The sequence below is a fragment of the Polyodon spathula genome, chromosome 6, assembly GCF_017654505.1.
Source record: "Polyodon spathula isolate WHYD16114869_AA chromosome 6, ASM1765450v1, whole genome shotgun sequence".
Taxonomy (NCBI): domain Eukaryota; kingdom Metazoa; phylum Chordata; class Actinopteri; order Acipenseriformes; family Polyodontidae; genus Polyodon; species Polyodon spathula.
Window position 1 is genome coordinate 45,422,141 of NC_054539.1, and position 12,169 is coordinate 45,434,309.

The 12,169-nt window shown below is 37.3% G+C and overlaps 1 protein-coding gene across 1 annotated transcript in view; it reads left to right on the forward strand.

Annotated features, from left to right (window-relative positions):
• Positions 1 to 12,169, forward strand: part of macrod2 (mono-ADP ribosylhydrolase 2) — a 754,657-nt gene that overhangs the window by 704,078 nt on the left and 38,410 nt on the right. The window contains exons 11-13 of the mRNA XM_041252938.1: positions 5,048 to 5,119; positions 9,981 to 10,034; positions 11,286 to 11,357. Of these exons, the coding sequence (XP_041108872.1) occupies positions 5,048 to 5,119; positions 9,981 to 10,034; positions 11,286 to 11,357 (198 nt within the window). The remainder of the gene's footprint in view (positions 1 to 5,047; positions 5,120 to 9,980; positions 10,035 to 11,285; positions 11,358 to 12,169) is intronic.

Below are 12,169 nucleotides of genomic sequence, written 5' to 3' on the forward strand. Positions count from 1 at the left end.
ATTTAAACCACATTAAAAACTGTATCTATAAACACACACACACGTAACTTATTCTACATGACTATATTATGTCTTTTGGGTATACAGTATATGGACGCATGCTAAACATTCAGTAGAGTGCTGGCCCTCCAGCACTCGTAGCAATCGCCTGTTTTATTTTACTATAATTTCTCCTCTCTCTCACCCATTCTCCACTCCTGAACACACAACCCCGAAAGTGAGTGAAAACATGCTGCTTTTGTGCAGCTGTAGCGAGACTTGATTGCTAATCAATCATTCAATTAGAGTCTATGTACACCTGCACGTGAATTAATCTAGTGCAATTTCCCATGCTCACATATTATTACATTTTACGTGCACACAAAGTGCTGTGCAATACTTGTGCCTAAATACAAATATACATTTTAAATCACTCGTGTTCATAACCCTCTTTGTGGTCACTGTGGCCTGGCTGATTTCCGCCGTGTTCCCCTCAGCAGACTATGCAGTGGCTGCTGAGGAATGCCAGCATCATGTCCTGGTCCTCCTCCTGGTGAAGGGAGAGGCAGATCCTGCTCCTCTCCCCCTGGTGGTGATGGAGGCAGAGTCAGCTCCAGCTCCTCTCCTCGTGATGGTGGGGCAAGTGATACCAGCAGACATTCATCCTCTGCTGGTAGAAGTGAACCCAGCAGACATTCTCCCTCTGCTGTTGGAAGTGGACCCAGCAGGCATTCTCCCTCTGCTGGTGGAGGTGGTGGAGGCAGAGACAGCTCCTGCTCCTCTACTCCTGGAGGTGGGGACAGGGGCAGGTTCTGCTGCTCTGCTCCTGGTGGTGGAGGTGGTGGAGGCAGAGGCAGCTTCTGCAGCTCTGCTCCTGGCGGTGGAGGTGGCAGAGGCAGAGGCAGCTCCTGCTGCTCTGCTCCTGGCGGTGGCGGAGGCAGAGGCAGCTCCTGCTGCTCTACTCCTGGTGGTGGAGGTGGTGGAGGCAGAGGCAGCTTCTGCTGCTCTGCTCCTGGCGGTGGAGGTGGTGGAGACAGAGGCAGCTCCTGCTGCTCTGCTCCTGGCGGTGGAGGCTCTTCTTCTTGGTCTGTGACATTGCGTGGTGATGTCACGGACCAGGAAGAAGTGAGACAACACAGTCAGGACAGGTGAAATGCTAAAGGTGCTGATGCACAGTTTAATAAACAGGCAGTAAAATAAAAATTTTTAACAAAAACAAAGAACAAAACAAAATGGCACGTTGGCCAAACAAACAGACAGTAAACAAGATGGTGGACAAATGCTAAACAAGTAGAGTGCTGGCCCTCCAGCACTTGTAGCAATCACTGTTTCATTTTACTATAATTTCTCCTCACCCGTTCTCCACTCTCGAACACACAACCCTGAGTGAGGGAAAACATGCTGCTTTGATGCAGCTGTACCGAGACTCGGTTGCTAATCAATCATTCAGTTGGAGTCTCGGTACAACTGCACGTGAATTAATCTAGTGCATTTTCCCGTGCTCACATATTATTACGTTTTACCTGCACGTGAAGTGTTGTGCAATCCTTGTGCCTAAATACAGATATACATTTTAAATTCACTCATGTTCATAACTCATATTATATCCTGTGTACCAATTACAATACACCAACTTTAACACAATACATACAACATATAACACAAAAATATGCACAGGGGCGGGGCACGCTGCCACAGTATGTATTTAAAAATAAGTTAGTTGCAATAGGAGTTAAATTTCACTAATGAGAAGAATATTCTGTATAAAACAGGCAATGCTACATTCAGCATATCACTGTCTCACAAACAGTGTTGCCAAGCCCAACCCATTTCAGAAGGTAGGGAGTGGAGATGTTTATACAAATTCCGTATATTTTTTCCTTCTAATGACGTGCACATACATTGACAACACAATCACCAAAACCACTCCTACAAACATTTTTAACTGTTGAAGTCACGTCACCTATTACAAAAAACCCAGCGATTCTCAAAAAAACGTAAGCTATTCTCAATAAAAGCGGACTTGGCAAATGTGCTCACAACCATCATCTGTGGCAGAAAGAAACGCTTATTGCAATGTGGGAATTAAGCTAAATCCTGGGGGGTGGGGGGGGGGGTGGCATCTTTCAAACCAGGGCGTTGACTTGGCAGAATCCGGTCTATGTGTGTGTGTGTGTGTATATAGACACACACACACAGTTGTAGTCAAAAATTTGCATAACCCAATGGAAATTTATCATTTCTAGAAATTTCTCTTAAACAAAGAATTTTAGGAAAAATCTTTTGTAGCAAAATTTTGTGAATGAGGGAAAAAAGTTACAAGAAGTAGATGTGTACAATTATTTATTTCAGCTTTTTTTTTTTTTTTTGCAAAACTCCAAAAATGCTAAACCCAGTATACAGGTTATCTGGAGCTCTGCATGCATGTAACACTGAGCACTGTAAAACAAATCTTAAAGCAGTCCTTAAAGAGTAGGTAGCAGGGTTCTGAAAGATATAGCGTTACACATCACCATATGTTGCTACAACTGTTTAAATAACTATACCTTTCATTTTTCTTTTCATTGTTAACATCCTGACAACTGTCCACTCTGTTGCACCGATAGTGTAAGGATTATTGCCCACATTGTCAAACAGGTAACACAGCAATAATTATCCATTGTGGTATTGAACAGAAAAGCCAGAGCACTTTTTTAAATCACTCTTCCTGCAGTGATTTGCGGGACAGACATTTTGAAAAGAGCTTCAAAACAGACTTTAAAGTTATAAGTTTAAAAAGTTGTCAGGGTGTTAACGATGAAAAGGAAAATTCCAGGTAGGTTATTTAAACAGTTGTAGCAACACGTGGGGACGTGTAACGCTATATTTTTTTGGAACCCCGCTACTTACTCATTAATATGGCCCAGCAATACGGGATTAAAATACAGCCCTGTCTTTTGTTATATTTTTGTAATATACACCGTTTGGGTAGTTTGAATCAAGAGGGAAGAATTTCCTGCTAGTGCTTTTTTCTTTCATTTAGAGTTTTCCTTTAAAAAATACCCTTTAGCCATTTCAAATATCCACCAAGCAAGTTATCTTAACTAATGTATTGTGTTTGTTGTTTAGATTTACTTCATTTTCTGTTTCAGTCATCACTTCCTGTTGACTTTTTAAAACCAGATACAGCTCTCCTAATCATGTCCAGCCATCTTCTGACACAGCGGAATGTAACTGTTAACCAGTCCCCTGTAACACTATTCTTCTAGTGGATGTTAGAAAAACATCAGTAAAATATACCACAAAGAACAAATGTAGTATTTTTGTACAGCCACTGGCAGCAGCATGTTGCATATTAATGGTTCTACTCTGTTGTGCCAGGTGTGTGTGGTGGTTAAACATGATTCTGAAAACTATATTGAGGCCACAGGGAAGTTTTAAACCTAAAAAAAAAAGTCACTATAACGTGATGCCTGAAACCTAAAATTATACAATTGAATCTTAACAAGAAGAAGAATATGTTAAGATCATAGGTGTAATTTACACAGGGGAAGGGGAAGGGGAAGGGGGGGGGGGTTACCTTCACATTACAGCTGTGCAATGCATTATGGGTGAACTGAAGCAGAGAGGAAAAAGCAGTAGTAAAGTTTTTTTTTTCTCCTTTTAATTGTGAAATTTCTCAATCATGATATCCTGTCCCATACTTATGTTCTCCATATATTTAATACAAATACTTTCCATTTGAACATTGCGATCTTATTGTCAAATACCACCCTCTTGTCGCCCAAAGAGGGAATTCATGACTGCAAAGGCGCCAGTCTGAATGAAAGGAATGTTTATTTTGAATTGTATTACTGTATACCCCAGCTACAGAAACTGCCTGCCCTCCGCCACACACACGTTTGGTTAAGGTAGCTGATATTTCACACTCATACCAAGTTCCTTTTAAAATAGCACCATTCTTACTGTGACCATACACCACAGCCTCAGTAGAACTACATACTGAAATAAGGTTATGCTCATACAGCATACAGCCCTTGGTAGTTTTCAATCCTTTAAGTATGATTGGAAAATGTTAGGTGATACAATATGCATGGCCACCCCTGTACAGTCCTCAGTGTGTTTTATTGTATTAATTGATGTAAACTCCTAAGGAAAAAAATACCTCACTGACAAGCTTCTCCCATGGTAACACCCATATTTTCAATGGTTGATTCTCTGCTCTCTTACCACAAGTTTCCTGCCTAATTCACTCCAGCTCTGATGAATGCCTGAACTTGTTCCGAGAATGCCCTTTATACCCTTCAAGTCAGACAAGGTTTTCAGTCAATGCAGTCTTGGCTGAATTCAAATATACTAATGACTGGTGTTCTCACTCAAAATGTTTCACCCAGGATTAATCTAAAACTGTTTTTTGGCTTGAAATCAACAGTCCTTACCAGCAGGGTACAAATATTGATCATGCTTTTAAAAATCCTTATAAACTAGACAGGGGCCAAGATGATCTTGATCTAACAAGGCTGGGTCAACCAGACTGAAGAATATTAACACTCATACAAATCCTCCCTGTTTCTTGTACTATTTCTTTTGAAGTAAATGTTTTTTTTTAGCTCATTGAAGCATAAGGGAGATCTTGGAACTTACTGCTCTTGTGATACAGTGATACAATATATCGCTTATGGTTGTTCACTGTATCATCAATGGACCTCAGCCTTTGTTGTTTCAGATTGACATAATGGACTATATTCATTAAGCATTTACCACCATGCTAAGTTTTCTTTTTTTTTGTAAAACGAAAAGCAGTCAATGGTATAGAGATAGCAAGAAACAACTAAGGTGCATGTAGGAGCACTTCAATTAACCGCCTCAGTTATGCATTTGAAGCTTTTTCGTTTCATAAAAAAAAAATAAACTGGTATTAACAGTTAGCAACTGTATTGTGAACATGACACAATTTCTGCTTATAGGTTTGGCAAGGATGAGCTAAGTTGAATGAAATGTGATGTTCTGTAGAACCTTATTATATTCGTATATTTACAATGTACTATAAAGAACTGGTTAAGTATATGACTCTCTTTCTCTTTTGCAGGTAAAAAGTGTACACCGCCTAACAAGACGCCCAAAAAGAAGAAACTTAAGAAAGACGAAGACATCAATGAAGGTATAAATACATCTTGTCATGTTTGCTCTTTTCTCTTTTATGCTGACTATGATAGAACTGCAGATTTCTGATTTTCTTATCTCCTGCTGGATAAATGTAAAATGGAAGTTTTTCTTGAAGTTAAACTTGTTTAAGAATCCATTATTTGTTCACTTCAGTTGTACAATTTGAAAGCAATTACTGTCTTATCCAGTGATGTGGACCAAAGATCATTAAAATCTTGGTCCAGGGGGGATGTAAAAAACTGTTTGGTGTACAAGGCCTAGAATAGCTTTTATTTATAGAGATTATAATGTTAAAGAAGACAAATACCTATTATTTAAAAATACCCATTTTGATGGACTACACAACATCTTAAGACTGGTCAATGTTCCCAAATGGATGATGCCGATTAAACAGAAGCTTTAAAGCAGTATAATACAGTATAGCATTCAAATCCATTTGTAACTCTTAGAAGACTTGCAGGTCCAGTTTCTGGTTAAAATCCCATTCAGAGAATATTCTTGTGGATTAATACTTGGTTCAAGATGTGTCTGCTGAAGAAACTCCAATTTACTGCTTCTCTAGTTCACTGTTGACTGTTACTGTATTGATAATGACATTTGGTTGGCTGTTTTGCAATGCAGTGTATGGGATATGGTCTTCTCTGTTGAGTTGTGTAATGATGCCCATGAAGTAATAATTGCATTACAGTAATTTTAAACATATTGGTGTTTTTGCAAAGTATTCCCATGTTTTATCACCTAACTGTTGCTTCCATGCCTACAGTGACAAGCAGGCCAAGGGAAGGAAGGACCCTCCCAGACTAACTGAAGCAGTAAATGATATATTAAAAACAATGATGTCTATAGCAAAATCAATCTGCTACATTTTTGGATAGTGTTTAATGTGGCATAAGGCAAATTAATCAAAGTTTATAATTTTCAGTTCAAACATCACTTTATGTAATGATAGACTTTTAGGAATGGCTGCTGTATTTGTGACCACCTCTTGCTATCAGAGATGTTGGGGCACTAGTAGTAACAACCATGAAAGTGTGTTTCCTGGATACATTGAGTTACTGAGGAATGTGAATGAATTTGAAAAAGAAGTGATTGTATATAATTGTAGCAATTCACCAAAAACTATTTAAATGTTTTCAACCCATATTGATATCTCTTCATATTGCCAAGCAGCAAGTACAATGACAACCTCTAATAACCAACCAATCCACCCAACGATTTTTGATGGCTTTACTGCAGACAGTGTCTTGTTCTTAACGCAGTTACAACTACTGACCAAACAGTGGTTTATTAAAAGAAGAATCTCAGTTGTTTGCGGAAGTTTTGCTTGTTTATAAAGTGCTCAAATCGTTGGAATTTTGATTATGTTGTTATTTTACAATTATAATTTATAGAACCATGGACCATTTACAAAAGAGGTTCTCTTAGGTTAAACGTGGTTTGAAAAATTTGAATAAACCAATTGAAAACTCCCCAAACATGTACTTCAAGGTTTTGTGTAGTTCACAGTTGATTACAAGTTTAGCAAAACAAGCTTTAAAAAAAAAAAAAAACAGTCCTCAACAAAATAGTCCTTAAAATAGTCTTTAAAGTTTTGTATAATGTTTAACAATTATTCAGTGTATGTCAGATATGCAGCTTGAGAGAACACTAAGATCCTTCAGATCTACTTCCCGGATTAGGTCAGAATGTCTTGACTAATACCTGGTAACACACAGATTTAGACACCATATTGAGCAAAATACTGTATATAAATATTGTTGTATATTAACAGTAATTTATTAACAGTTATAATGCAGTACAAACAAAAACAATAGCTCTAACCAATGAAATCTATATCCTGCCTGCCATTTTTATGCTTTACAAATATGCCTCCATTTTCACAGATTTAAAATCCTTGACTGCACTAATAGCCGAGAGTGAATTTAGTCTCTGAGGGGTGGAAGTAGTGTGTCGGAGAGACTGTGTTAAGTCATGCAAGCTAGCACAAATTCTCAATCTTACTCCTATACGTTAGAGTTGGATGTCCCTTGTGAATTTGCTTACTGCATATTAAATGTCCTGAAAACAGAGGCGACTAAAGACTCTGGTTAACCCTTCTGTGAATATTGAAAATAGCTGGAAAAAAGTAGTTTGATACATAATAAATATATTTTTCATTGACAATTTTAATATTTTTTCCACTGCTTTATATATGGAAAATGGCATCCTCATATATGGGCATCATGCATTTGCTTATTCCATATGTCCCCATATACAGTAAAGACGAGAAGATATTTTTTTGTATATGTCCCCATATGAGATCACCATGTATGAAAGGGTTAAAAGGCTATCAAGTTGTTTCAACCTAGTCTTAAATACCTGTTACATAGTTCTCTGTTTACTAGCTAAATAATTGAGATGAAGATCTTACAGGTCTGAACAAAGCTGCCAGGCTGAGAAAAAGTACAAATGGCAATCCCTTAGGTTTATAGCAATTCTTTGCCTCTCCTCACATGGTGAGCCATCAGTGTCACTTAATATTATTGAGTTGTCAAAACAATCTGTGTTAAAGCAATGGTGTATCTACTGCTTCTAGCCTCTTCATTGTAAGAAAAATAAAATGTCACTAGTCAGAGCTCCTCAAAGAAAAATTACACAATGATTGAAAAAGGAGGATTTCTTGACCTTTAAATCAATTTGATTTCTATTTGCAAAGGGGTAGCAAGTCTTTGACATGTGTTTATTTCAGTCTGTCCTCATGCAAGATTATATTTTCCCCATCATGAGATTGACTTACAAGAACCTACCATAGAATTATCTGTTCATTAATTAAAAAAATAACCATTGCTGAATATTAAACCTAGTATAATAATAAAACCTGTTAAACAAGTTTGTTTTTCACTTTCTGGGTCTTGCGTGTGACCTTGTCACACTGAATTTGTGAATATTGCACACTGGGCCTCACTTTATTATTATTATTGATACTTTTCACTTAGGCCTGCTTGACATGATTTAAAGGGAGCTGACCTTTTTAGTATTACTAATCCAATTTAGGCGTCAGGTCAGTGAATCCATCTTTGCAGCTACTCTTAAATCAGGAGGCATTGATGTTTATGGTTTTCTTAATTACATGATGGATATGAAACCAAGTTAAAACAAGAATGAGTTAGAGAATTAGGTTTGACATAGTTGTGATGTGACTAATGACCTCTGAACAGCGGCCATGATCTAATTAGATTTTATTTTTCAAATTGCATATAAATGAAATTACAAGACAATAATATTTTGAGGGTGGGGACTTAGTAGTTCCATTAGCCCATAAATACATGCTTCATATCATATTCATTTGGCTATAGCCATCTCTTAAAAACAGGGGTTCTGGAAGTTCGGTTTTATCCAGGACATTTTAAGCAATGTCCTATTTCGGGAAAATTCATCTGTCACACGCCTCTACCCTTTGAGTGACAGCCGTTAATCCTGGCACCTACGCTCAGGAATTATTCAAATAGTTCTATATGTTCTGCATTCATGATACAAGCTTTTAGGAGCTAAAGGGGGAACAGGGGGAACAAAGCTGCCCTTCTAAGGGCAGGTCTTTATGGGTATCACAGACTTGTCCTTTGTGTGATTGCTGGCACATCTCTGTTCATAATGCCTTTGTAAATATGCAGTCATACCGGGATGTTAGAGAAAGGTCACAGCTACCAGAGACCAGCAAGCGTGTGAGAGACAGAAAGGCTGATTTGAATCAATCTGTCAGCCGTGTATGTTAGTGTTGATGCTATGGGGAATATCCATTACACTGGCACCACCTGCTGGAATTATAGATAACTGTATCAGGAGCTTTTAAAACAGCTGGGCTATATAAGTGCATTGTTAGTGTTCACATCTTGGCTCAGGATTTGTGAGTTTTTTTTTTTAAATGGTCCAGTTTAAAACTCATAGGGGTCTTACACGGATAGTTGCTTTTTTCAAATGAAAATTGTTGAAAGCTATTGTATGATATGCAACTGATACTGGGATTGGCCATCGAAAAACTCAAATAAGATAATTCCTGCTATTTATGTTTAATACAAAGCAGTGCCAATGGAATAGTTAGCTTGGTAATCATTAAACCATGCATTCATGATAAGCATCCCAGTCTAGCATACAGAAGGCACAAGCGTTGTATGGTATCTCTTAGGTACTATATGTAGACAGTTTTACATTTTTTAAGGACGAAAGCTAAATATTTTATTCTTCTAAGCCCACAGACTAATATAAACTCCTGCACAAGATGTCTCATGAGGTTATTAAAACATTGATTGCACAGAATAAATCAGAGGTGTGGTACAGTATTTTAAGAAAATCTGAAAATGGGTAACTTTCATCTGGTTTGTTATAGTCTCATTTCTGATAAACAAATCTTGTGCTCTAACCAGGATTTCACTTCAGCTTTGTTTGTGAATGAGAACCAAAGACATGAAAAACACCATAAATGCCTTTCTTTTTCTTCAGTCATCAGACAATGTAATTTATAGTTAGTTACTAAAAAAGGGGATTGCTCAAGGACAGACATGACTAAATCGTTTTTTGTGATTCATTTTGCAAAGCATGGATGGAGTAATATATACAGCAGTTAATGCAGTCATTGAAATAGTTCAAGGTTTTTATTTTCATTGTGTGTGTACCTGAACTTCACTCAGACCTGCCTTTTGCTTGCTATTCTGTGCTAAAGCATAATTGTGGGGTTTCTAACCTGCTTTTCCCTTTTCTGATCTGCTTTTAATGTTTAGACTTACAAATCTGATTGTATCTGTATGCACAGCAAAGGAAGGGCTGAGGATGTATTAAAAAGTCTCCCCTGATAATGCATTGCTTATTTACTTTTCCAACAGAAGAAGACGATGACAAAACTGAATCTGCTGACACAGAAATGGAAAGCCAGAAAGGTACTGGACATGCTGTTAATACATCTGCTGCGTCCCAGAGCCATGCTTGAAATATCGTTTGTTAATACATTGTTCTGTAGTCTAGCCTTTTGTGCACTCTACGTTTTCCGAAAACAGACCTTGACGAGTCCCTAGTGGGCCTGAAGGTAATGCTTCTGCAGGTTAGGGAAGAAAATAGGCTTGGGATAGTTTACGTTATCATGATTTAAGGACCCCTCCTGGGCAAGTTGGGACTTCTTAGGCTTGGCCCATGCCTTCAGGGTTCAGTAGTTTGTTCACTCCATTGCTTAGGTTCAGCAAGAAAATAGGACATTTTAAACTGTGTTTAATCATAAATCAGTCAATGGTGTTCAAAATTTTGAGCATACATATATTTGTAGACGTCTTACAGAATACATCCCCATTTGCTAAACTCTTCTGAAAAAGTATAGAAACATTCTCTTTGTCAGGTGTTATCTCTTATAGCAGTTGCATATTGTTTGGTAGTGAACAAAATGTATTATTCTTTACCAGAAAAAGCTGACAAACATGACAACACTGATGCTAAAATGGAGAGTCAAAAGTTAGGTAGGAGGTGTGAAAATGATGTTCATTGATTACTACAGTATGCTGCTTTAACATGGGTTGTACACAATTTATCTGACTTGTGTCTGTCAGTGGGGGATGTATAATATATAGTATTATTGTTTATTTAAAATAGAGCTTACAAAAAGAGCTGTGTATATGTTTTTTTTAATCTAATTTATCAATAACAAATTGTTTTGTTAGGTGAGCATTGAGCTCTGTGTCTTATAAATGAGTTTCCTCATCATGTTCCTTTTAAGTAAGCCTGTTGTCATGGAGAGAAGGCTTATAGGTTTGGAATCTCCCATATTAAATTCTATATTATACCTTATCTCACCAGTGCCACAAAGAGCATTATGTATATTCAATATTTATGAAACACATAAAATGTGACGTCTGAAAATATGAATAATAAGAACAATCCAAATGGCAATTACAGAATCTAGCAAAGAACCAGACATGCCACGAAAAAATATGTTTATAGGAATGCACACAATAATAAAGCAAAATCTGTAACTTTGTAATTGTTTTGTATTTCACTAGATCCATGTGTTACTCTGACTGTCAATCCCCTTGTGCATCTGTGGCTTTATTATTTAAATGACAATGGCATACGCTGTAGACCTATAGATCCATAACATATTTTAAGTAGGCTGTTATGTAATTTAAATGTTCCTATTATACCAGATGCTGAAGACAACCCAGCTTCAGAGGAACCCAAGAAAGGGAGTGACATAAATAGCAAAGAGTCAGCTTCTGGTAAGGACTGGAATAGAAGGGTTTCTATTCTTTTTAGACCCTTTAAACAAAATGGTTGCTAACATTGTTGTGGCCTAACCTAAACCTTTTGGTACACTGTCACAGAAAAAAAATCAGCTCTGTTTTATTACATTGCATTTCATAAAAACTTTAGTATATACCACAAGAGTGTGTGTATCTAATGTGGGATATATTTTTGTTATCTCACTTGAGTGGGATAACATGCTTACCGGGACTAGTTTTAAAAGTGTCTTTGTTTACATTCCAATCGAGTGGTGTGCTGCTGACATTCTGGTTGGAGCTGTGCTTTGCTAGTTCAAACATAACCGCCGCCAGTATGTGTTTTATAACAACTTTAAAATGTCTAAATTAATTTCAAATTTATTTTGTTGTTTTGGCTTTCTTGAGAACGAGTTTAGTCAAGAAACGCCAGTTACCTAAATGCCTGCTTCTGGCTTATTTGATATCTGTAACTGAGAGGATGTAAATTAACGGACTGATCTCAAGGTTCCATCTAAAGACGGTTGCGTAGAGGCCATAAACAAGGTTTGAAATCAATCCGCATTGAAGCACAGTCTGTTGACAATGAAAGTAAAGATCCGCCAGGTAAAATAAACCCTAAGTTAATTTAATATAAAAAATGTACACATGTTATTGCTACTTATTTTTAATATACTTGTGGTATAAACAGAATACTGAATGATCATTTGTGGTATACAGTTTTTGTTCCCTTTAGGAGTGTGTCCTTACATAAACCATATCTGGGCTCATGATTTACGGAACATCCTACTGTGGTGAATAAAATTGTATAC